The following is a 26,689-nucleotide window of genomic DNA, read 5'->3' on the forward strand; positions in this document are numbered from 1 at the left end:
GATCATGTGTTTCTTGGGTCAAATCCAAACCCATCAAAATTGTAATTTAGGTGAACCAGGTGGGGTGTCATGCTAGCAAGATGCCTGCATTTATGAGATGGTTGAAGAATTCATGGCAAAATTAAAGGAGAAGAGGTTGGTTGGAGGTAGTTGCCTACATCTCTATTACAATTGAGAGAGGTGGCAGAAAACAAGCACTCATAAAACACATCTAAGGTTTCTTGGTTGTTGTAGAATTTCGCCAAGAAACTAACTCTGGGTACAGTACATGTACAGGCAATTGGAAATAAAAGGGGCCTTAGGGCTTGTCCCTCCTCCATACATGAAAAAAAAAAAAAAAAAAAAAACTAAAAACGTTTTGAGCAAAGAAAGCCTTGAATTGTCACCTATACACTTGAAGCAATATTGTCTGTAAATTTATCATTTTCTTGGTAGAAGAATGCTTAAAAGATGTAAATGTTTGAGATCAATCAAGGGCAAGAACACATGTTACCAAACTAACCATGATTTGAAGACAACGTTGTGATTCCAGTCACATAAACTGTGTGAAATCCAACAGAAAATCATCATGGGACCCAACACTTGGTATGCGTGAACATGATGAACTGGATTCGTATAACGATTTTTTCATGATTAAGCCATATGGTAAAAATATGACGACACTGTGAACATGATGAGCGAGGCTCATACAATAATGCCTTCGTGATTAAATCATATAATTATGAAACTAGAATAAGATCGATCCTAACCTGTCCGATCCATTAAATTGATCCAGGGTTTCAACCATATAATTATGAAATTAGAACAAGTTGATCCTAACTTGTCCGATCCATTAAATTGATCGAAGGTTTCAACTATAGTAGTTTGGCATTAGTTTTGAGTAGGAATTTTGACCTAACCTATTAAATCGATTCTAACTAAACCAATCGTGACCCTGTTAACCAAAATTTATTTGGATGTTGTGAGCACCAGATGTGAGCAGACCAGCATTGAAGAAAGGTAACATCAGTCCAGTGTTAGTTAGTAGATGAGAAACATGGAGGGCACCGAAATTAATATTTTATTGTTATTTTGATGTGTTAATATTAAAAATAAAAAATATATATTATTTTAATGAATTCTCAAACTAGAAACATTTTAAAAAATTTCATCTCCAAAAAACGCTAGATATGTAAATTAAAAGCTGGTTTCTTCACAACCAACAATCCAGCTGCATCATCTGGGTTCCCCCACCCATGTTCCCAGGATGATGGAAGGTTTTCATATTATTACCAAACTGGAATGAATGCTTAACTAATCCGCAACAACCTAGTTCAGATTAGTTCGCCACTGTCGAGTGTCACCCCTTAAATCCATGCATGGTAATTGGTAACATATCTCATTGGGGAGAAGAGAGGACAAGTATCGGAGATACAGAGGCTTGGAGTGAGCATGGCCAGAGCCATTTATTAGGTATTGCATGATAAAATGAACGCACCAGAAACATGGCATTAATGGAGTACAATCAAAAGTTACACAAAAATATGGGGGTGCATACACGAGGAAAAAGGCCTCGAGGATGACAATTAAAAAATACCTGTGGAGTCAAATGAGCCAACAAGCCATTGTTATCAACTGGAACCAGCTTCTAACTTACTCTGACTCGGTATTCCAATCACATCACTTTAGCTATGTAGCAAGGGCCCCATGTGTTTAAACGATTTTGGAGTTCAAACTTGGGCCAATAATACATGGTCTTGTCCCTACAACATTTCAAATGGATCAACTGGAAGCAGCTTCCAGATTATTTTGAGCCTCCATTCCATTTCCACGACTGTAGTTGTTCAACAAGGACTCTATGTGTTTTACTTCTTTCGGCATGGAGCCAGTCAGGACCTAAAGCCAGCACCAGAAAGCTTAGTAAAATCCAAAGATTGTCAAACATAACTGTTTCAAGCAATGATATTATAATGATAGGGTCAGTATCCTGCTATTTTCTCTGATTTTAATTGTTCAGACGGTCTTTTGAGAAGTCACGTTATTTTTGAAGAAATATCAAAACTAAGACCTGGGAAAATGAAGCAATGAAAATACAGATGTATCAGTGCATAACTTGTCATCAATTAATTTTCTAGTTCAGTGGTACTCTCTACATGAAGGACTGAGGTCTTGCTTCAAGTCCTACTTGCCATCCAAAGAATAAAACAATGCGCAACAAAGAATAAAAACAATGTGCACCAATTGTCGAAGCATGCCTAAATTAACTAAAAGTGAACAGAAGGGCTGCTAATAAATTAAAAAACCACTCTTCTCTAGTTGTAAGAGAACCAGAATTTGACTGGCATTGAGAAGTTAATTTTGGTTTTTACCTCATAACCAGTTTCAGTAATTAGGACTTCATCCTCGATCCTTATCCCAATACCTCTATACCTGCATTAAGTGTCAATATGATGAGTCTATAAGAAAATTATCTATATGAACATTGTTCTCACATTTACATTACAGTATCCAGCATGCAGACAAACTAAATATAAAGAATTTCACAAGACAAAATAATAAAGAATTGGAAATTAACCGCAAAGTATTGCTTATCAGTTATTACTAAACTGTGAAGCACAAGTCGAATTCAATAAAAATAATACATGAAGTTTGGGACAATAATTGTCAAAGATTAGGAACAGTGAGGCAGATAGGTTAAAAAAAATACAAACATCATTACTGTATCACAAACCAAACTAGCAAACACATGCCAAACACAAAAAGTGCAAAATCAAGTGCAGTGTGTTCATCTGCCTAGTCCTTGCATAAAGACATCCTCGAGTGCAGTTATAAGCACCTTCTTCTTATAAAGTATTTAGCTATAATTGGGTTCAGCTTCAAATTTTATAGCTTCAAATTTTATAGAGTCAACAATGAATTAGGCTAGCTTCAATATATATATTTTTTACTTGGCTAGCAGGAGATTTTCATATTTAAGTTTTCCGTGTTGAAGTGGTTCAACATGAAGTATATCCGAGCAGCTTGCACAAGTTCAAATTTACTCTGAAAGCTGCAAAGCAACTAGCTTATTCATGGCATGATTCATCCTAATGGCTTTTGTGGGAAGCTATAATTTCTTTATGGTGAGAAGTACCTATCTGGACCATCAAAAATGGATGGGATGTAGACTCCTGGCTCAATTGTTATAACCTGCCCAGGGAAAAAAGAAACCATTAATTACATAATACGTATAAAACTATGAATCTTGAAACTTTTTCTAAACAGAAAAAACGTTCATATTTTATAGAATTATTTGAAATAAACTTGATGCTTTAAATTTAAAATCAGTTAACCTTATGATATATATCCTATTCATATGGACCCCACTTGACTTTTTTAGACAAATAAATTAACTAGTCAGTTGAATCGGTGGAGAGTACTTACAACACCTGGCTTCAATAGACGATCATAGCTGATGTTAGAACTATCATGGACATCCATCCCTAGATAATGACCTAGACAAAATAAAGCAAATACAAAGAAGAGATTAATGCAAAGTCGATTTAGAAGATGGAATCTGCTTTATTGCCATAACAGTAATCTAGAAACTAAAAGATAAAAGGTACTTATAGAGAATCACCAGCATAACCAAAATAAGATGAGACAAACCTATTGAAGTTGGGTTCAGCTGATGGTAGGAATTGCTTCCACTACCCTTCAAAATTCCAATCTCCTTAAATCCTTTACACAACATCTCAACCTATCCAAGCATACAATATTATTGGAAAATGGAAATGTTTCTTGATAAACGAGCTTTGTTCGCTACAACATACAAGTATATACAACAAATATACACTGCAACAGGGAAGAAGGCAACTAATCTATGTAACTCTCACACCACTAAAGCGATTGGATGTTATATTTTTTCCTTCTAAGACTTGAATTTGAGGCCACCCCAAGCCCATATCCATCCCAAACTTGTATAAGCATTACCAAGGAAATCAGGTTGATAAATATAGTATAGCATTCACATATCTAATTTTTGTCTTGAAAATGGAAATACAAGATATGATAAATGACAGAGATTATCCTCGGCATGCTCATAGTAGTAATAGTGCCCAAAATAGTGAAAGAGGACTCATGTGGAAGAGTGAACAACAAGTGCAACAATTTGTAGGAAAAAAAATAAATCATAGTACGAGGGAAGATTGACCAAAGCAGCAAAGCTAGTCAACTGAGCTGAAAATCAATTGGAGCATCAGAAAATCTCAGGAATTATATGGATCTATCACCAAGATGCAAATGTAGACAATTGCATTCAGACTCCTAATCAGCACAATCCAAGATTCACGAACTAAATCACTGGTACCATCCTGCAGTTTTTCCCATAGAAACATCTAGATGCAAAGAAAATCTAGATTTCAAGGTCATACCGAATAATTGTGAATTTGCCGAAGGCTAACACCAGGTCGGCAAAGTTTCATGCTTTCCTTGTTTGTTTCAAGTACAAGATTGTAAAGCTCTTCCTGAGAAATGCACATTCAAACCATCAGCTTTGTTAATAGGCTCATTTGGCTGAAGTAAGGAATTGAAAACAGAAATACTTGAAAATTCCAATAAAGCAAGCTGAAGGTTGTGTGCATGCTTATTTCTTAGTACAATAAAGAGAGTGAGAAGTGAGAAGATCATTTTTCAATTTACTACAAATCTACAATGCAAGTATAAATTTAAAACATGTATCTAGACATAAGGTAATCATTATTCATGCAGTGTTAGTATACATAGAAAGATTGATATTACACATGCAAAGAAATGCATACACAAACTTGAGCCAGCCATAGTTAAACCCCTCAAAAAGGAAAGATTTTTATTGCCTGTGTCCATGCACACACATCTAGCAGTTTTTCACCCTATCTTAGCCCAACTACATCTGCAATTTGCAGGTATACCAAGCATGAATACAAATGCATATCACAATTTCATGGAATTCAGTTTGCATACAGGAACAATGTCATTGACAGTCCAAAGGTTTCACAATTTTGCAACTTGCAACAAGGACATATGCAAGATTTCAGGAGGATAGCATATTTCATGAATTAGTATGACGAGAAAAATTTATGCGATTAATTTGAATCCCTCTGTATTGGCTAGTTTACTGAGGATTGGCTCCAGACAAGTGCAAACTTCCCAGTGCCACTGCATAATTTCAAAACTAGACTACCAAGTACTTCATAACATTCTCAATAGATAAGAACATGAATCAACATTTATTATCGCATACATGTACTGAAGAAAAGCTACCACAGGGTGGCCAGGTACGTGTAAGATCACTGACATAACCATGTAACTCACACCCAACATCCATCAAAACAAGATCACCATTTTTAATCTGCAAAATCAAAGTGGAGGACACATAAAAACAAGGGTCATATCAATGTGTCAATTACATTTATTAGTCTATTTTCGGATGAAGAATACTCAGTTTCAGCTTTCCATATAGGAACTTACTTTTTGATCATTTCGGGAATAATGAATAACACTACCATTAGATCCACCACCAACCACAGGATTGAATCTGGTGGAGACAATATCCAGAAATTGTCATGAAAACAGAAATGAAGTTTGTTTAAGAAGTAGAATTCAAGTCTAAAGTATAAGAATAGAGCATGTAAAAGTGGATAAAAGAACAATTCAATCAGATCATAAAAGGTGAAAAAGTTTACGCCATCCTCTGGGCACCTCTCATTTTGCTTTCATATTCAATTTTTGCTGCTAACATGCCCTCATGAGGATACATCTTGGAATGGAACATTGTCTGCAAAAGACCCTATACAACACCAAAAATGACACTAATTTTAGTACTACATAGGCAATTATTCTTGTTCGCGTCACTAAAAAGTCAATTTACCAGGCATGGTAATCAAATAAAATTTCACTCAGCAAGAAAATTGGAGAGAGGCATATTTGTTCGAGAGAATTTAGTTCTAAGAGAAACAAATGAAAGAATTGGATTGAGGTAGGCTCTCTAACTCTGCAAATAAAAGTTTCTGAAAGTGTGCAAATTCTGAAATTTCTGTCTGTAACAAATGAGAGATGCATGGCTGGACAGTGCTTTGCTATCAACCAGTGGGGCCATTTTTATGTAAACCAAGAAGGACGTTAGTCTAATGAATATATTTAGATATGAAATAACTGTATAAATTATTTTTTTCTGTCTTCGAATGAATGTTATCCATAATGCATCTCTCTTTAATTATTGCAGAAAGCAGTGAGTAGTTTTATCAAATTATTCAACAGAAAAGAAGACAATAATCAAGCAAACGCTCATTTAAAAACAAAGTTCGCAAGAATGTATGATTGGAGGTACCTGGCAGACAATTGACGCAGCTTCTTTCATTAACTTAAGCTCAGCAGGTGATTTTATCCATCGCAGCTCATGAGTGAAATTAGAAAGGTCTTTCACTTTGCCAGTCAGAGCTGCCCTTTGAAAATCATCCAATTCTGTATACATTGGTGTGGCCGTCTGCATGTTGTGAAACAACTTTGAGGACCCCCTTATCATACCTGGAAGGATCTGCAGCATTTCCGTTGGTGAAAGGAGAATTCCACCATCCAAGTTACAAATATGGTTACATTGATGCATTTATAATAATTTCCAACATCACCAAAGTATTCATCTCACATCACGTAATTTGCTCAATGGATGTGCTTTCTCTGCCTTGAATGTCTCTAATGCTGCATCTACACCTGCGACTTCTCCTTGCCAAATAACATCCTGACACACACAATAAAGAAATAAATTGTCTGCCACTCAAATAACTACATAATCAATCTACAAAATGTTGCAGTGCCACTCAGAGATTATATGCATAGATTGATGTAACAAGCTCATCTCAATAACTTCTAAGCAATTCATTTAATTAGATACTCTATTCTAAACTGCAAGTCCAATGGGCCAAACCTTGCAGGAGTTTTAACTCATTCTGAAAAAAGTAGGTAAAATATAACAACTATCAGTAGCTATCATGAAAACTCTATAATGCAAGATGGGGAATACATGACGTGTTGCTTCTGGCATGAACATGCATAAACCGCATTCATGACCCAATACTGCCACACCACCAGGTTGTTGGCACCCAGTGATATACAAGTAGTCAGCATCCTGTCGAAATGTGTAAGGCACAACATCGGTCATCATCTTTATAGGAGCAGCTGCAATGATGGCCAAACTCTTCTCCGGAAGAACCTCCAACAACCTTTTCCTTCTTGAGATGTACTCCTCAGTAGTTATGCCTGGTGTGATCTCCCCTTCCTTTAGCAACTGCCGAGGCAAACAGAAATAGGTTCACTGACTTTGGAAGGAAAAATAAGTGTAATCTGAAGCCAACTAAAACTCAAAAAGGTATGCATAACTCCCTTTATTTGGAGTGTAGGCATATGCAGTTTCATCATTCAAAACATCCAACATTTTTTGTAATCATATGATTGCAAGTTTGTAACGTGACATTCGCAAGGCATGCACCAAGCATAGGAATCTCATGTGTAAGTGCGTGTTAAGCAGTAGCACCTGAGGATGAGTTGCAGGAGTTGGCTGTCCAATATCATGGACCTTATTTGTGGAATAAGTGCGGCGAACAATACCCTGAAAACCAAATTCACCAAAAAAAAAAATGTTCACAGCTGTTTCTTGAAGGGGAGGGGCACACTGACAATGGGGACAAGATATCAGTGGACCAATTTGCACCACCAGCTGACTACAATTGACGAACCATATAGGAACTTGATAAAAAACGCTAATAGAGTAAAATGAACTTGATAAAAAACGCTAATAGAGTAAAATCAGTGACCTCATTTACAACATAATACAAAAATTAAACAGTTTATCGGAAGCCAGAAAAACTACACACATTAGCCAACATCAAAACTCAAATTTGCAACATCCGATCGCATAATAGCTTCATTAACAACAGATCAAACAAAACTGTCACTGCACTATTCTTCAAAGAAAACTATCACTACACTCCTCATAGAGATATGAATGCAATAACAAGCACTTAACTTGCACAAACTGAAAAAATGAAACACAATGTGCACCATAGCTCAAAGAACTCGAAAAACAAACTTGAAAAAAACCCAAATTTCAAAATTGGGAAAAACAAAAGAAGAGTATAAAAACAAACACCCGTAAAACCAATATCTACAATTTTCAGATGGTAAAGTAACAATCTTTCACACTATTTGAGAAGAACCCACTTCATATTTTAGTCCAAAACTCAGACAAAAGCACTAAAAAGATTGAAATGTGAGATGAGAAGTGATTTTGAAAGAAAAGCACTGTACTTGTTTGAAGGGAGTAGCTCTCTGCAGTAACTTCCGTACAAGAATATGCATCTTTGTTGGTTCTTAGTTTTCAGTTTCAACTTTCAAGAACCTGTGTGTTCTGTTGCCTGGTCTTCTATGTGACAGATGTATAACTGTTTTTTTTCCTCCAGTACAGACTCTGTACGGTGCGCATATCATAAAGTCTCAGTTTAGGGTTTAAGAAAGAAATTTAGTTCTAGTTTTTCTTTTTTTGATAGAACGTTCCTTCTTGTCTCCTCCTTCTCCTTTTCCTGGATGCTTAAAACGGTGTGTTTAGGGGAAAAGAGATTTATTGGTTCATAATTTGTTTTTTCAAGTTTAGTAAAAAGAAAATATTGGAGAATGAGAATTTATTGATTAATCGATATTTAAGATATTATTTAAATTTCAAGTTCAAATTTAAATCGAAATTAAAAAAATATTTAATCAAGATTATAATTTATCAGGTTATATTTGGTAAAGTGGATATTTAATCAAGACAGTGCAAATGAAAATGAAAAGCTGTTGGTTGTTGAAATTTCACAGTAATATACTCCTCAGAAGGTGAACTTTACACTTGACTTTAAGTCAAACTTATTAGTCTCTTGACAATGACATGAAATGTATTATAATCAAGTGATTGACACTGAAAAAAATAAGTTGAAATGAATTGTAGTGGCCAGTAGTAAACATCCTCCAGAAACTTAGTGAGCTGAAGCACAAAAGCAGAAGCCATCTTTCTAAAATCGAATTTAGAAAGATGGTGTAATCAGTAATTGTATCATGCTCAGTAATATAACTGAGAAGCCATCTTGAAGTACCAATATTGGTTTACAAAGGGTTGTTAATCGCATTAGAGAAAGCGTTGAAGAAAGCCTTTAATCTCATCAGTGTATGGACTCCAGGTAGGAATGATATGACCACAATCATGCTCAATCTCAATAATAACTGAGCAGCCATCTTCAAATAAGGAAGCAAGTTCTCTGCTGGTTTTGTTTTCAATCTGCCTGTCCTTGCCTGGAACACTACCAAATATATGGAGCGAAGGGCAGTTGATTGATCTGCGATTGATCTCTGCTAGTGGAAGAGCAAACCCAGCACACAAAATTGCAAATCTGAAATCAATGTCAACCTTTAGCCTCTCTTTTTTGTGAACAAAGTAAAGTAGCCATTGCTGCTCCTCATGAAAATCCCAGTATCCCGTCAAATGGCCCATCCTGAGAGAATACTGTCTTCAAATATGATGGTTATACATTAAACCCTTCAGTTTGCTGCTGATACCGGAGGGGATCAAATGGACTGTCTGCCTTTTTCCAATCAGTGACACTCCTTCCTTTGCAATCAGGTGCGATCAACCGAGCTAACTTGCCCCTGCAAGTTTCTGTTGAGGGAAGAAATTGCTGTGATGAAAGTGACGATTCATCACTGCACTCCAGTTCAGAGAAAACAGGCAGGTATATGAATGGCAGCTCATGGAGTGCATCAACAAAGATGAGCTCAACAATGCCTTTAAGTTTCTTGGCTAATGATGCAGTTCTTCTAAAACCAGAGGCATTCTGCCGAAACCCATGCATGCACAAGATTCTTAGCTTTATTGGAGGCCTAGCACCTGCTTTATTGGATGAAGAATTACATTCAGACCAAAGTTCACGAAGAAGAAAACAAAATGTAACGTTGTAACAGGACAAAAAGAGAGAGGGATGTTCACTATTAGCACAGAGAACTAGCATTTTACTGTGTTAACATGGTAAACATGGAACCAGAAGGACCCAAGTGATAAGGAGACAGACCTTAACCAGTCCCCCAAGCAGTTGAGGCAAGAGGATAGTATTTGAGGAAATGGTTTTGAGTTCAAATTGTGGCAATATATCTAGTTGTTCGCCATTTTCAGCAACAATTGACTCAACTCCCTTTCCATGTTTCAGGCATAGCTCACAAACAAAAACAGCTTCCTCCTTCTGCTCACCCACAAATTAACAAATAAGAACCACAAAATACTGAAACCTATAAGTGGAATTGAAGAGAATAAATAGTTCATCAAACTACATAGAAATCAGGCAATGATTGTTTTTAGAAGGCAAAAAGAAAATCTGAATAGCAATTATTTTCAGTTTCCCTTTAGATAAAAGTTCAGAAGCATCGCTTAGCGTTCTTGGATTATTCACTGGGAAAGATGAAGCTAGCTAAACTATGATAGGGATGACATGCTTAAATGGTCAAACATCTTAACATTCAACAGCAGAAGGATTCTAGTCATCAATACTTTACCCGACAACAATCACAGACAAAAACTAGCATTCTACAACATGAGCATACACATCGTGAAGAGTCAAAGAACAAGCCATGGAGAAGGCAGGTTCCCAAGATATTTGTATCTGAGCTCCTAACAGAAAATCCTAAAGTCACCAAACAAAATTACTGGGCAAAACTGACATGAAAGTTCCTTTTTTTTTTTTTTATTGATCACCAGAAAGTTCAACAAAAGCCAGATCATTATGCATTCACCGAAGGAAAAGGTAAAAACTTTAAATTCAATAGAGCCATGGTTACTCTAAGGAATCATACTGGTGATCAAAAACAAAACTATTTCCTTTTGAAAACCACCATCAGGAAATTGTTCTAAATAACACCGTATTCCACCAAACAACTGCAACAAAGCAAGCATTGCAAAATATATTGTTATCACAATCAACAATCAAGACCTAACTTCTTCGGGGTCTTATGATCAAGGTAAATGCAACACTAGCTAGCTGAATGCCAGAGCTTACCTGAAATACATTTTCAAATCCAGCACCTTCAACCCAATATAGGCCAATGCCATCTCACACCTGATTCCTCCAGTGCAATACCTATACAACACCAGAACATGTTAAGACAAGAGTGGAACAATGAGCGTGTTGAAGTAATAATTGCATAGAATTTCAATCATGAGATCATGATTTTTCAAATCGGAAGGGAAATAGAAAGTGAAATTGAAGAAAACACCCAAAAATGTCAATTTTGGAACAAGCACTTACATCAGGACTTTCTTTCCTCGCAATTTTTCAGAATTATCATCTATCCAGGATGGCAGATCACTATACTGCCTGATTCCTGGATCCAAAGTGTCCACATTTGGCGAGTCAAACTTCCCAATTCTTGTCTAATACAAATTTCTTGCATCTAATAAAAGAAGACCTTTATCATCAGCTACACTTTCTTTATCTCCAAGCTTCCCTGAGAAACATATGCAAAATCGCCCAACTCATACCATTACCATTCATCCATTCCCTATATAAAAAAACACCACCACCAAATTTAGAGAACAAAATATAACAAACAAGAATAAACATAGCCAATAAAATGAAAGCAAACCAAAAAGGAAATCACAACTCACCAGCATTTTGAAGAACAGAATGGAACTCAGCAGCGGACAAATGCCTACCAGCATTTGAAACATCAGGTGCTTTCGCAAGAGGGTAAGGACTGAAAGTAACCAATTCCCAGCCACACCAAAACGCAATAAAATACAAAAAAAACTTATCCAATACCAGATAGCTCAAAAACAATGATACGAATAGAAACCAAAGGTTAATAAGACAGATTCATACCTTGACAATTCGAATGGAAAGTGAAGCCACATTCATGAGCAACCTTATCATTCAGTGGAAAATGACAAGAAGCAAGCTCGAAATCAGTCCCTTCAAATAAACTAAAAGCTTTCACTGCTTCAATATTCTTCTACAATGAAGAAAACTTGCCACCAACCTTAAAGCAAAGAAAAAAAAAGAATTCCAATATTCTTATACGCAAAAAGTTCCAAATTTTACCATAATTGAACTTAAAATGCTAACCCAAAATTCTAAAAAGCAAAAAGTTTCAAACTTTCCAATGAGATTGTGATTTGATTGAAGAAAACAAAGGGAACCCAAAAATTTAATGACCAAAAAGATTCAAACTTTGAGATGTAAAATGAAGATGGGCTTATTGAGTCGAGTGCAGTCCAGTGACATTAACACCATGGAGAGAGGCGGACAAGGCCAACGAGAGAGAGGGAGGTGCAGTTGGAGTTGTAGAAGGACAGGAGTGAATTGAGATAAGCGATTTCTGTTTATTTGTGGTAAAGAAGGACACCATACTGTTCTTGCTCTTCTTTGCCTCTGTCTTGTTGATTCTTGCTGTTGTCTGCCATTGTTGGGCTATGCAGGTCTGAACCACTACAGTGTAAAGGGCCTACCCTTAATTTTTTAGAAGTGGACTCTTTATTTTTGGGAAAATCTATTATCAGTCCCCAATGTATAATTATTTTCTCAAATGGGTACACAGAGTCGCAGACAATATATTTTACCAATTGGGTCTCCAATATATTCATAAATCCTCACCATGTCCTCTTTCGACAAATATTTCTACTCTCATCCATAAGTCAGGGACCCAATTGAGAAAAATCTTAAGCAAATATGTTATCAGAAACAATCCAACCGAGGATTTTCAGTATGTTGGTGACCTGACTGGTTTAGGTCCCGTTTGAGAGTCATAGTTTTTTCTTTTGTATGTTTTTCAAGAGTATATTTATGTTGAAAAATTATTAAAGTGTATTTAATTAAATTGATGTATTTATATAAAAAAATTAATATATTTTTAAAAAATATTATACCAAACACGCATTTCTTATTAAATGATAAACGTAGCCATGTTGCATGCCTCAATACTTCCAACTTATATACCACAGCTGTTTAGACATTGTTTGCCTTGAACACAAACATAACCTTTATATATCTGAAGCTAATTGGCTAATGTGAAAATAATTATTTTTTAAAATATTTTTATTTAAAACTATATTGAAATAATATTTTTTTATTTTTTTAAATTATTTTTAATATATGATATAAAAACACTAAAAAAACTTAATTTGAAACAAAAAATTCAAATTTTTTCAAAGACTTAAAAAACCAAAAAAAAAAGAAACAGGCTCTGTTCTACAAACCCAACCCAGCTCAATAGAGAAGCCCATTGACCTAACCCAAGCGACCCCAATAATCCACATATAAGACTTGAAGCAGGTCACGAGCCAGACAAGATCTCTGAACCACACTCAAACATGCAATCCATTCCAAACGCAGGTTAGAAGGATGCATGGATCCGTTAGAGCTAAAATTTTTGTGGCTTCATCCAAGAGCAAATGGATGGTCTCAATGTCTAAGAATCCATTATATCAATCGCAAAATGCTGATTCCATATCAAGACAATCACAAAGATCACTTTTCCTATGACATATAGTTTTACAATTCAACTGGTCAAATTCCAAGATGGAGTCCTAAGGTTGTAACATTTTTGACAATTTCCATCGATGAATGAAACCCTATGTGCCAGACCAAAAATTCTGACATTGGCAGCAGCAAACATATAGAGTCGAAAATTTCAATGCAAGTGAAAAAACCTAGGAAGGTAACAAAACATATTCACCCAAACTTGAAGCCACCTTGGGGAACACTAGGCTGGTTAGTTCCAAAAGCAAAACCTTGCTGATTTCCATCCCCGCCATCTTGGACAATCGGTTCTCCATCTTCTTCCTCAGCCCAGTATCTCTCCAAAATCTTCACTGCCTTTTCATAAATCTCATTGTTGTCGTGAGTTTGCAGATTCTCAATCTTATCCAATCCATCACATTCATCAACCATTTGCGCATACAGATTAACTCCACCATTTAAGCCCATTTCCTTGTCAGCCTCACCCACCTTAAGGATGTTCTCCAGCCCCTCAAGGCAGACCGTCACGATCCTGGGGTCTGGGCAGATAAGAAGATCACACAGTGGTTTAATGCAACCCTGGCTCACCAGAAATCTGCAAGAATAATAGATCATGCCATGTTCAGGTTTGGCTTATAAGCATTATACTGCAAAATATAAGAAAGTCTATCACATGGATACAGTGAAGTGGAGAGGTTAGATCTCACAATATACCTTTTTTTTTAACAAATCACAATGTACTGTTGATGCAAAATACAAGTTTAGAGTCAAACCACAACTGTTTATGATTAGGAGACCATAAACTTTTAACTGACTTCTACTTAATTTTTCAACTAAAAAAATTATATTTTCAGATCACCAGCCACATGATATTTTCAAAACATGAACTTTTTTTTTTCTACACATTCATTTGGGAAATGCTCCAGCATAAAACAACACAATATGAGCCAACCAATTAGTTTATATCTGCATTTGTCTGTAGACAAGCATAAACTATTTAGACTAGAAAAAAGAGGAAACATACTGAATTTGTTCATGAGAGCCTGCAGAGGTGGCGTTTGAGATAGCCCAGGCAGCCTCCTTCTTAATGTCAAACTCCGCATGTTGCAGAAGGTTTACAAGAGGGAGAATAATATTGGCCTCAATAACAGCCTGTTTTAACAGAAACACAACCAAAATGCATGCTTTGAGTAACAAGAAGCATCTTTCACAAAGGAAGGAACCGGGCTTTCCCCAGCTACATTATAGGCATCTATCCCACACAAAAAAAAAAAAAAAAAAACCTCTTGCTCCCCCCTCCCCTACAGGTAGGTACATATTGAAACTTTATACCAGTACAAAAAGTAGTTCATTTATCATTTCTTTAGTAATTGAAATTATAAAAACAGGACAGGTGCATGGTCCATTGCTCCAAATCCAGTTCATCTGAAGCACAAATTTCAAAGTAATGATTACCTGTATTTGAGTTCTATTTCCAGCTGTGATATTAGAGATTGTCCAACACGCTTCTTTCTTGATACTTTTTTTGTGATTTTGCAAGAGAAGTTGGTGGAGACAAGGGAGGACTTGATTGTCAATTACAAACTGAAAAGGAAAAAAACAACAATTTAAAGAATGATCAAAGGAAAGAAAGCACAACATTTTCATTGGAAATATGCATGCACACATTAGCATGCAAAAGAGAGAATTCAAGTAATCATTTCAATTATACAAGCCTAGTTACATGAAATTAGTATCTAAAACAATTTTAAAGGACAAAAGCAATAAAACTGGCATTCCCAAATTTAGTCAAATTCTACAAGGTTGATAGTGTTACATCGAGAATAAGCTATCAGGCCTACAGAAACGAAATAGTACACAATATGGGAAGCACCTGAGTCTGACCGTCATCGCCTGTAACAATGTTTCCAACTGTTCGAAGGGCAGGAATAAGAACTGTAGGTGATGGATGACTAAAAGAAACATATAGTCAGCACAGCTAGTCAAACTGCCATAAAAACTGAACAAAATACAAACAGTGCGGATAAAGGAGGTTGGCTTGATTGCAGAAAATCAACTATGCTAAATAATATGGTACAAAGAAGTGCATAGTGATACAGAAACTTACAGAAGAAGCTCCACCAGACGTCGACAGACACCAGCATCAATCACAGCCTGAATTTTGTCGTTTTGACCATCTGAAAGATAGGAGAGTGCCCAGCATGCATCTGTTAAGACTTCTTCATCATTCAAGTGGATAAGTTGCTGGAGAACTGGCAAAGCAGGCTTCACCTGATAGAATCCAAGAATGAACATTATAACTGCAGTACATAATCAGCCATTCAACCATATGGAGCCACAAACGAAGTGAATACATTTAAAAAAAATATTACTATTTGAAAAGACTATATTTTAGGTTTTCTAGCAAATCAACAGAAACTATAGTTATCTCCCAGTTCCTACCTGATCAAATGGTGTTGGTGGCTTGCCACGACAAAAATTGGATAATGTCCAGGTAGCATTCCTAAGCATGGATAATTTTGAATTCTCATTTAGCTGAGCTAGCAATGGCATCAGAGCACCATGACCAAGAACAAGATCCCTGCAACTTGGGGAGTCACCCGCAACATTGCCCAAGGCCCATACCGCCTAATCAAGAAACAGTAAGGGTATAATTCAGTATATTTTCAAAGGCACATGAAAAGAGCTACCCTGGATAGAAATATGGTCAAGCTAGGAATGCAAAAGAAAGAGCAATGAATGGAAAATTCAGCATATTTCAGTGAGGGGTTGAGAAATGTTAGAATACAAGCCATTTATGCTGCCTTGATAAGCAAATTGCGACAGAGGTATTGCTGTTTAAAGTTTATCTTGAAAGCCAAAAAATATTGTCCAAAAACACCGTAAAGCAACAAAAGAAGTTCACAATAGATGAAGCAAGTGCGAACCTGCTCTCTGACATCATCACTTCCAGAACTAAGAAGCTGCACAAACATAGGAACAGCACCATGGTCAATGACAACTCGCGTATGCTCTGATGTTCCAGAAGCAACATTAGTCAAAGCCCACGCAGCCTCAAACTGCACATGAAAACAAAGTCAATTCTTGCAAGATTAGTAATCTTCAAACAAGTTATTTTTCTTGAAGAAAAAAGAGGATTGGTGCAGACAATCCTACTTGTAGTTGAGGCAGATCGTGCCTTCCAAGGAATTCCACAAACCGCGGGACCACACCTGCTTTGATTACATCATCTATAGGAGGACTGCGCTCTGCTCAGTGATGTGGAAAATAAGTAAAGGTGTGTCAGGATCAAGCAGGTGCATTGCTTCATGAATAGTATGTTCTGTATATAAGTCCTATACATACCAATAGATAAAAGCTTTCTAAACTGAGTAGTTGCTTCCAACTGTAAGGAAGGATCATCAGACCACACTCCTTGGACCATCATCGGAAGACTCTCCAACTGTCAAACAACACAAACAATTAGACACAAAACATCAAATCTTTGATTGGCTAGCATGAAAAGGAAAACCAAAGGCTAAATTTAAATTTTAATACTTATTTTTTTATGAATGGGCAGATTTCTATATTAAGAAAGAAGAAAAATGGCAAACAATGATAAAATAAATTGATAAATTAAAGGCTTGGAGATGAGGAGGACATTTTCCAGTGGCAGCAGAGGCCAGGAAAGAACTAAAACAGTTTTGAATATAAGAAGATAAAATTGGGAGCTTCTAGGAAAGACTAATGGTGTATCTAAGGCATTAAAGAAACTAATCTCACATAAACCCAAATTGTCATGGCATTACATAATGGAACAAAAACAAAACCCTCGACTACATAAACACCATAATAGATTAACTTGTGAATCCACGGGTCTTAGCCAAATCAACCAATTGTTATCCCAGAAAAAACCCCTCTCTCATCAGCATGGGGGGGGGGGGGGGGGGGGGGAGCATGGGCTAGGTAGTTGAGTTGAAATCCAAATTCTAATTAACCTATCACCGTGCTATATGTTCAAAATTATGATTTCAACAAACTGAGATTAAACAAACTCATCAATCAAATACCATTCCCATCTCAGAAATCAAAACAAAAATAAATCCAATTCAATTACTTAAGGAAGGGTGACATGGATGCCCTCCTTTGAGCAAAATCCCATCTCTCTTCTTCATAATATCATCCATCTTTAGTTACCTAATTTTACAACATATCTCACTTGAAAAGAGAACTCAAATAAGACCCAAGATTTATTTCTGTAGAGATTCCAGCTTCAATTAAAATAATGTTCAAAACTCTAAATCCTATTCCCCCCGCAGTTCTCATCCATCAAAAACATTTAACACAGAGAAATGAGTCTCCTATTCATTTTTTTGCGATGGAATTCTATGACCACAAAGCACTATAATTAACCCCGTCCAAAAAAATAATCTTATTCAATAGATCTTTCAGTTCTGTAATTCATAAAATTCCCAAAAACTAAGCCAAGTAATTAATTACTCATTATACACTAAAACCCACTTCAGATTCAAGTTTCTAACTTCACAAAAACCATTCAAAATCAATTTTCTTTAAAATAAAAATAACCCCACAAAGCAATCACAACGAGCAGAAAACTCGAAAGGGCTGTCATTATCCATTTCATATTACACATTAAACCCACCAAAGATTCAACTTTCCAAGTTTAAAAGAGAAATCAAGAACCCACAAAAACTAACGAAAGTAAAAAGAATAACAAAATGGGTATTTCAAAAAGTACCTTTTTTTCGATATTGGCAGCATGTTGAGCAGCATCAAGCAAAGGCTGACTTTGAGACTGAAACAAAAGACCTTCTCTTCTTTTCTTCAAAAGATTGTCTTCTCTTTTATTCTTTCTGATCTCCAGTAAATTGTCCTCTCTCCTCCTTCTTGCTTCATCTGCATCCACTCCAGTCTTGTACGACTTCTTCCTCACCTCTGTTCGTGTACCTGGTCGCAGCGACATTGTTGTTTTTAGGGTAACAGAGAGATTGACGTTTTGTGTTCGACGAAATGTCAAGAATAGAGAACGTAAGAGAAAGGGTCAATAAGCGAATGCCAATGTATTTGTTTTGAAAGTAAGATGGTGCGATGGTGTTGTGATGGCTGTGGATTTTGGAGCTTGTCTTGCTTTTGGTTTCTTGGGCTGTACCAAGTGTCTGCCAGGTTCTGCACTTTATGCTATTCCTGTGCTTTTTTGAAGTTTTGGGCCTTTGCTTCTTAATGACAAGGATAGGCTATGCTTGAGCCTCTTGGTCTTGATAGTGCCTTTCTTCTTCTTTTTATATCAATTTTTGTCCTTTTTTCCCCTTAATAATCAAGAAAACTAACCAATTATAAAACTCATATAAACCTTTGAATAATCTTTGAATGCCCCATGTGCATGTGACAAGTTTGCTCTTTCGTATTGATTCTGAAATTATTAAAATTTACTTTAAAATATTGCTAGAAGTATATTTATTTTATGTCTTGGTCTCTAACTAGATATTTTTTTGTTATTTCAATATTATTTTTTTATCTTGAAACACCAACTAAATATAACTTTAAAATAATTAAAGAAAAAATCATCTTTAATTAGCGCATAAACTGATTCAAAATACTTTATGATATGGAACAAATGACGCTAAAGAATGATGATAATTGTAGTTGTTCTTGCCAAGATTATTCCTGACCAAAACTTTCAACTAGGTGAGAGCAGAGTTAATAATTTATCCATCATATTGTTAATGTTTAAAAACTTAAAGGGGCCAAGATTAGCAATGTTCCAACAATTGGATGCATGAACAGCGAGGTTCATCTAATCATCTGAAAATCTGTACCTAATTATCGAACCAAGAGAAAATCCATGGCATTAATTAGCTCTCAAATGTGTTGACTAAATAAAACGAGGCTCAGGAGATTGTGCAGACCTTAAATACTGTTGCTTGCTTGGAGTCATCCCTAGACTCAACATCAACAGTTTTCATTTCATGACTTTGCTTTCAGAATATGAAAGAAAATTCTCAGGAGACATCACATGGAAAATGGGAAGAAAAGTGTTTGGTAGCATTTGGAAAGCTGCATGCATGTGGCCTGTGCGCTGATAAAAGCAAATCAGATAACAAAGAAACAAAGTTAAAGAAACATGCATGTTGGAATATTTCACTCTCTGTTAAAGAAAAAGTTCTGCAGAAAGAGTTTTACTCAGTATATGCTAGATGGATGAACATTCTTATCATCTTTCTTGAAGGCTGCAGCCTGCATAGAAATACGCTATGAAAAGAAAAAAGGGGAAAAGCACAAGGAGGCAGGAAAAAATTGTTTAGGCAAGCTTGCAACTTGCAAGTAAAATTTATGACTTAATTCCTGGGAATTATATATTAGGAAGAAAGTAGTTCAAATGTGTAAAATATCCTTACTTATTTAACATTCTCTCCACAGAACAATGCACTCTTAGCAGTGCTGCACTTTCTATATTTTCCACACAGAATTTCTAAGGACCTCGATCTCAAGAAACATGTTGCTAGCTTTTTCTTTATTTAAGATAGCTTTGGCAAAGCTAGCTTGTTGCAACTTGCAGTGCCAAAATTTGATAAAACACGAGATGCATTGACAGAGAATTCATTTCACTGCAACCTGTAAAGTAGTCTTTCAGGCCCTACAATTGATCAGCTATCAATCTCTTTTCTTTTTGAAGAATAACCATCAATGTTTTTCTTCATTTACTAGTGACGACGATTCCTGTTTACATGCTGAACAGATGCAACATCCGAAAGTTTGATACCTTGTTTGTATTCAACCACAAGGCATTTTCTTTTCTTAGCTTGCTTGTTGAGAAAAAAGTTAATATCCAAACGTGTTTCACGTCTTAACCTCTAATTAAAAGGAGGCATGCATGCTTTTCGTAGAGCAACAAGATCCATTTTCTCACCAACCACCTAAAATTTTCAGCTCTTTGTCCTGCATCAATTTTCAAGTCTTTTGAAACCATGGCCAATATTCCTATAGGAGAAGTGCTCACCTTCTTGTGGAATGTGATTAAAGAACCTGTGGTTTATATTGATTACGAGCAAAATCTGCGCATCTTGGAAAGTAAGATGGATGAGCTGCTTCATCTGAAGAACGACCTGACAGGGAAAGTGCAGATGGCTGAGGTGCGAAGCAAGATATCTCGAGTGACAGGGTGGGTTTCAAGGGTTGAACGTATGATAACTGAAGTTAATGAATTGACGAATCAAGCCGCACAAGAGATGCAGAAGAACTGCTTTGGAAGCTGCTGTCCTAAGAATTGCTGGTCCAGGTACAAGATAGGGAAGAAAATTGGTGAGAAGTTGAGAGCCGTTTCTGATCATATTGAAAAAGGTGAGAAGTACTTGAGCTCGGTGTCTTCTCCTGTTGAATCAGTTATGGGGTGCCTACGTGAAGTAGGGAAGTCAACTATTGGCATATATGGACCAGGAGGTGTAGGCAAGACTGCTCTCTTGACTCAAGTCAGCAATAACTTGCTCAGCTCACAGCTCCCATTTGATTTCGTTATATGGGTGGTGGCATCCCAGGATCCTGACTCTGAAAGAATCCAAGGTGATATTGGTAAGGAAATAGGATTTCTTGAAGATAGATGGAAGGGTAAAAGTTTTCAAGAGAAAGCTAGGGAGGTCTCTTCTGTTCTGAGCCAAAAGAAGTTTGTGTTGTTGGTGGATGATTTGTGGAAGCCAGTTGATCTAGCTGAAGTTGGAGTTCCTTCTAGAGAAAATGGCTCCAAGCTAGTATTCACCACTAGTTCAGAGGAGTTGTGCAACAGTATGGGCGCGGAAGAGAAGATTCGAGTGGGTGGTTTGGCATGGGAGAAAGCTTGGAAATTGTTTCAAGAGAAGGTTGGCGAAGACACTTAACATTCATCCGGAGATTCCTGAGCTGGCAGAAACTATTGCCAAAATGTGTAATGGGCTACCACTTGCACTTATAACTGTTGGCCGGGGAATGGCTTTCAGAAAGACCCTCTTGGAATGGCGCCATTCCATCGAGGCCTTGAGCAGGGCCACAGCAGAATTTTCACGCACTCCCTATCGGGACTTCGTTCTGCTGAAGTTTGGCTACGATAGTCTTCGAAGTGACCAGGTTAGATCTTGTTTTTTGTATTGTGCTTTGTTCCCAGAAGGCTTTTTCATAAATAAGTCATGCCTGATAGATTACTGGATTGGGGAGGGATTCTTGGGTGCATATAGTGATGCCTACGAGGCTAGAACTGAAGGTCACAACATCATTGACATTCTTACACAAGCATGCTTACTGGAAGATGAAGGCAGAGATGTGAAAATGCATCAAGTGATTCGCGATATGGCTCTGTGGATGGATAGCAGGAAGGAGAACCCAGTTTATTTGGTCGAGGCCGGGACTCAGTTAGCCGATGCACCAGAGGTTGGAAAATGGGAAGTGGTAAGAAGGGTGTCTCTGATGGCTAACAACATTCAGAATCTATCAAAAGCACCTAGATGCAATGATCTGGTAACTTTGTTACTTAAAAAAAATAATTTGAAGATGATTAGTGATACTTTCTTTCAATTCATGCTTTCTCTGAAAGTCCTGGACCTGTCCGAGAATAGAGAAATAACTGAATTTCCGTCAGGAATTTTGCAATTAGTTTCTCTACAGTATCTGAATCTATCAAGGACAGGAATAAGGCAGCTGCCAGTTCAGCTGAAGAACTTGGTGAAGCTGAAATGTTTGAACTTGGAGCATACTTATGAACTCCGCACGATTCCAATGCAAGTGATATCTAACTTCTCAAGCTTGACAGTATTGAGAATGGTTCATTGCGCTTCTTCTGATAGTGTTGTCGGAGATGGTGTCCAGACTGGTGGACCCGGATCCTTGGCAAGGGATTTGCAGTGCCTGGAGCATTTGAATCTGTTGACGATCACCATAAGAAACCAGTATTCTCTGCAAACATTTGCAAGCTTCAACAAGTTCCTGACCGCCACCCAAGCACTGTCCCTCCAAAAATTTCAGCATGCGAGGTCACTTGACATATCACTTCTCGAAGGTATGAACTGTCTAGATGACCTTGAGTTCATTGACTGCAGTAACCTGAAAGACCTGAGCATCAACAACTCCTCGATCACGAGGGAAACAAGCTTCAACAGCCTCCGCCGAGTGTCTATAGTCAACTGTTCAAAATTGGAGGACTTGACATGGCTAACTCTTGCTCCAAACATCAAGTTTCTCACGATATCAAGATGTTCTAGAATGGAAGAGATCATTCGACAAGAGAAATCGGGTCAAAGGAATCTCAAAGTGTTCGAAGAACTCGAATTTCTTCGGTTAGTTTCCCTGCCAAAATTGAAGGTCATCTATCCTGATGCCCTGCCTTTTCCATCTCTGAAGGAAATCTTTGTTGATGATTGCCCCAATCTGAGGAAGCTTCCCCTTAATTCTAACAGTGCGAAGGAACATAGAATTGTCATTCAGGGATGGGAAGATTGGTGGAGAAGGCTAGAATGGGAGGATGAAGCTGCTCAACATACCTTCCTTCACTCTTTCAAAGGCTGCTTGTACTAAATGTAACAGTCCTAGAAATGTTTCGTTTTCAAGTACTAGATCTTCATATCATTATTTTAAGAAAAATACTGTCTGAAATGTACTTACGTGTTTCTTAAGGTTTAATGTTAAGTGTAATTGTGCACATTTCAATATTTTTTATATATAAATTAAATTGTTGAAAAGATTTTGCATAAAGACTCCGTTATTGTTTTTAAATCTATTTATTACCATTATTTGCCTTGTAATGTAGCGCACAGCATCATAAAGAAAGCTGAGGTATAATGCCAGCGAATGGGCTGGGCGTTACTTCCTAGTTCACCTACATAAAAATGTAATAGATCTTGAAATACTCTTATAAACCTAGTAATATATATTAAATAGGATTCAAGTTAACAAATTTAAGTTTAATTAAAAAAAAAAAACCTTTAAATCCAAACCTAAAAGAAGCTAGGATGTGGAGCACGCCGAAGCCCGCATAGCATTGAGTGTGCTCCCAGTACCTAAGCTCAGGTGTATTGCTCGAGCCCAAGTTCATTTATATAAGCCTATTAATTTAAATAATTCATAAATAATAAAATAACAATAAGTATTATCCAAAAATTGAATAATTTTCATTCTTTAGAATTTTTAAGAATTTATTACTATTATAATTGGTGATTTCTTTTTTATTTGAACAGTGCACATCCACTAGTTCTCATTGCATTTCAGAATCAAACAATTATTTGACTGTCTTGTAGTGTTTGGCAAGGAAGCTAGATGTAGTTTTTCTGCCCTAATACAAGAAGTCAATCATTGGAATCCTGGATTTTGTTTTCTTCTTATACTCCAAAATTAAAGGTTTGTTCCCTTAATTACCATAATTTATTAATCTAATTTATTAATTAGATTAATATTAAGATTACCATAATATTAATCTTATTGTGCTTTCAAACATTCCCAAAATTACCATAATTTCTTGTCTCTTGCTGGCCTCCATAATTATTGTTTTGTCTTACTGACAATGAAAAATTACCCCATTTTGTTAGTAGAGAGAATTCAGTGTGTGTTTTGTAATGGAGTGTATTTTTGTAAAAGTATTCTTCGACTGAAAATAAATTAAAATAATATTTTATTTATTTTTTATATTACACAGCAGAAAATCAAAATCATAAAAAAATACATTTAAAAATATTAATTTAATATTTTTTAAACTGAAAAATAATTTAAAAAACATATTAAATCACAAGAACAAACACTTCCTTCAAATATCCACGGACACACAAGTTTGAAAAATCCTACCTATTTTTAACTGCTACCGGATATATTTTTCCATGAATCAATTTCAGCTTCATATTTAAGGGTTCTTTCAATTAGGCCCCTCTAAGATGTTTACTTATTTCATTTGTAACCCTATTTCTCTTACTTTATTTTTATTTTCATCCCTGGACCTTTTCGTCTTGGCTTTAGTTGACTCCTGTACATGTCGCTTTGTCGTCTCTATCAATGTCAGAGACAAGTGATTATATCGTGTTTCTTTCATTGATATGGTGATATTTTTACACACTGGAATGAAACTCGGTCTAGCTTTGTAGATTAGTTCGATGATTTGAAATTTTCCAATATATATTGTTTTTTAAGATAGATTTTTATTTAAAAAAATTAAAATAATTTTTTAAAATCTTTTATTTTTGATATCAAAACATAAAAAAAACACTATAAAAATTATTAATTTAATATTTTTTCAAGCTAAAATCACATAAAAATAAAAACAAAAGATATTCTAAACACATCATTGATCCGAATCAAATTTTACATGAAACCGGGTTGAAATTTTACCATATTAAAATTAGGGTGTTTTTAAAAGCATGGTAGCGATTATGGTTTAAAGTGCTTTTTATTTAGAAATACATTAAAATAATATTTTTATTATTTTTTTAAATTATTATTAATATCATCACATAAAAAAATCTAAAAAAAATAAAAAATAACTTTTTAACAAAAATAAATAAATTTTAATGAATCACGGTTCTGCGTCTCCAAAGAGGGTTTTAGTGTCTTCAAACAGGGTTTTAGTGACCTCACATTTCTATCTATAATATAGATTGTCTGGAAACGCAGTGCAAACCGCGTTTCTACAAAATTTTATTTTATTTTTTGTAAAAAATTAAATTTTTTATATGTTTTGAATTATTTTGATATATTTTTAAAAAATAAAAAAATATTATTTTCATATATTTTAATACAAAAATTATTTAAAAAATAATCATAATTACAAGGTCAAACAAACTCTTAATGGGTTAATACACGATGGTGACCACCATGTTAAAATCACATTTGAGACCCAAATTGAGTTTTATTTATGTGGAACAGAGTCGCATGCGACAAATATGCGATGAAGATCAACAAATTATGTGGGTCCTCCAAAATCCCAATCTCACATAAACAAGAACACATCTTAGCATTACACCCTCGAAATCATAATCATCATTACAACCATAAAAATCCCACCTTTCACTGCTACCTGAGAGAATCACACACACTCTCTCTTTTTAAAGAGAGAAACATCTCTTTACTGTAGACCTAGAGAGGCGTTAATCAAGACAAGACAGCGTTAATGGCCGGGAGGTGGTCCGCGTCAACATTCCGACAATGGGTAGGTCTTGACTTATCTTTCTTCACTTCTTCTCTCTGGTTATCTTCATTCTCCGTCCTCCGGTGGTGGCCGTCGCAGTTAACAGCAAGCCCATCTAGTTGGTGGGTCACACGACGGTTGTTGAGGTGGCCGGAGCTTGACTTCTCGATCGTGGATGATGTGGTTTGGAGCTTGGTCACTGCTTTTGAGTCGGTTGCTCTTATCTCCATGTTGGCTTTATACCTTCTCTTCTGTGGTTGCACTGTTTAGGAAAGAAAGTTCTTGCTTGTCGTGAGGAAGTTTCCAGAATGTTCTTGGTGCTGTTGCTGCCGGAAAGTGACGTTAGCAGGGGAGGAGTTTCGCGACGGGTTTAAACAATATGGTGGTGGTTGGCTTGTTAAGATTTGATTGTGAAAGAGTGGAGAAAGCACGTGAGGCACGTGAGGCTGGGGTTGATGATTTTTTTCTGTTTTTTTTTTTTTTTTAAAGAGTAAGGGGTAGCCAATGGGCGATGGCCACGCCATTGGGTGAAGGGGTGATTATGTAACAAAGGCAATTTGTGTTCTTGAAGAGTTTTAACTTTTTGACTCCTTAAAAAGAAAGCTTTTCCTTGTAACCCCTTTTGTTTTTGCTAAGAAAGAAGTGTGTAGCTATGTGTAATCATTTTGTTTAATAATTTTATTTTGTTTAATAATTTTTCATTTAATTAAATGATAGAAAAGAATACCTAGAATAAATTCTACTTATTGAATGAAATTTATAAACATTAAAATCATCTTTTTTTTATAAAAAACATTAATATCATCGAGTTCGAGTTTTTTTTTCCTGTCGCATAAATCAAGTAATTTTCTCTTTTATTTTCAAACTAAAAAATATAAAATATAGAGTTTTTAATTAAAGTTAAAATTTAAAAAAATTAAAGGATCAAAAGTAAAGAATCTTTTTAATATGATTTTAGAATTTTTATCTATTTTCTCTTGTCTTTTTCACCTTTTCTTCTTTTTATTCTTTGATAATAAATTTGGATGTTTAAAAAGAT

General features: G+C 35.9%; 2 protein-coding genes and 2 pseudogenes across 2 annotated transcripts; 1 reads left to right on the forward strand and 3 right to left on the reverse strand.

Annotated features, from left to right (window-relative positions):
- Positions 1-1,463: 1,463 nt before the first annotated feature.
- Positions 1,464-8,577, reverse strand: LOC133669323 (intermediate cleaving peptidase 55, mitochondrial). The gene is made up of 14 exons (XM_062089414.1): positions 8,299-8,577; positions 7,526-7,600; positions 7,016-7,279; positions 6,641-6,733; positions 6,326-6,532; positions 5,682-5,785; positions 5,467-5,533; positions 5,240-5,347; positions 4,392-4,484; positions 3,628-3,718; positions 3,403-3,473; positions 3,113-3,168; positions 2,349-2,409; positions 1,464-1,875 (listed from the first exon to the last, which is right to left on the reverse strand). The coding sequence occupies exons 1-14, from the start codon at positions 8,347-8,349 to the stop codon at positions 1,762-1,764; spliced, it is 1,455 nt and encodes a 484-aa protein (XP_061945398.1). The 5' UTR covers positions 8,350-8,577; the 3' UTR covers positions 1,464-1,761.
- A 250-nt stretch (positions 8,578-8,827) lies between these two features.
- On the reverse strand, positions 8,828-12,469 carry LOC133669844 (rhodanese-like domain-containing protein 6; annotated as a pseudogene).
- Positions 12,470-13,461: 992 nt separating this feature from the next.
- On the reverse strand, positions 13,462-18,715 carry LOC133670098 (importin subunit alpha-4-like). The gene is made up of 10 exons (XM_062090557.1): positions 18,262-18,715; positions 16,869-16,965; positions 16,680-16,771; positions 16,451-16,582; positions 15,966-16,151; positions 15,631-15,794; positions 15,397-15,475; positions 14,979-15,107; positions 14,548-14,675; positions 13,462-14,118 (listed from the first exon to the last, which is right to left on the reverse strand). Exons 1-10 carry the CDS (start codon positions 18,484-18,486, stop codon positions 13,737-13,739), a joined length of 1,614 nt encoding a protein of 537 aa, XP_061946541.1. The 5' UTR covers positions 18,487-18,715; the 3' UTR covers positions 13,462-13,736.
- A 1,433-nt stretch (positions 18,716-20,148) lies between these two features.
- On the forward strand, positions 20,149-23,234 carry LOC133670229 (probable disease resistance protein At5g63020; annotated as a pseudogene).
- The last annotated feature ends 3,455 nt before the right edge of the window (positions 23,235-26,689 follow it).

This window comes from Populus nigra, chromosome 12 (genome assembly GCF_951802175.1).
Source record: "Populus nigra chromosome 12, ddPopNigr1.1, whole genome shotgun sequence".
Classification (NCBI taxonomy): domain Eukaryota; kingdom Viridiplantae; phylum Streptophyta; class Magnoliopsida; order Malpighiales; family Salicaceae; genus Populus; species Populus nigra.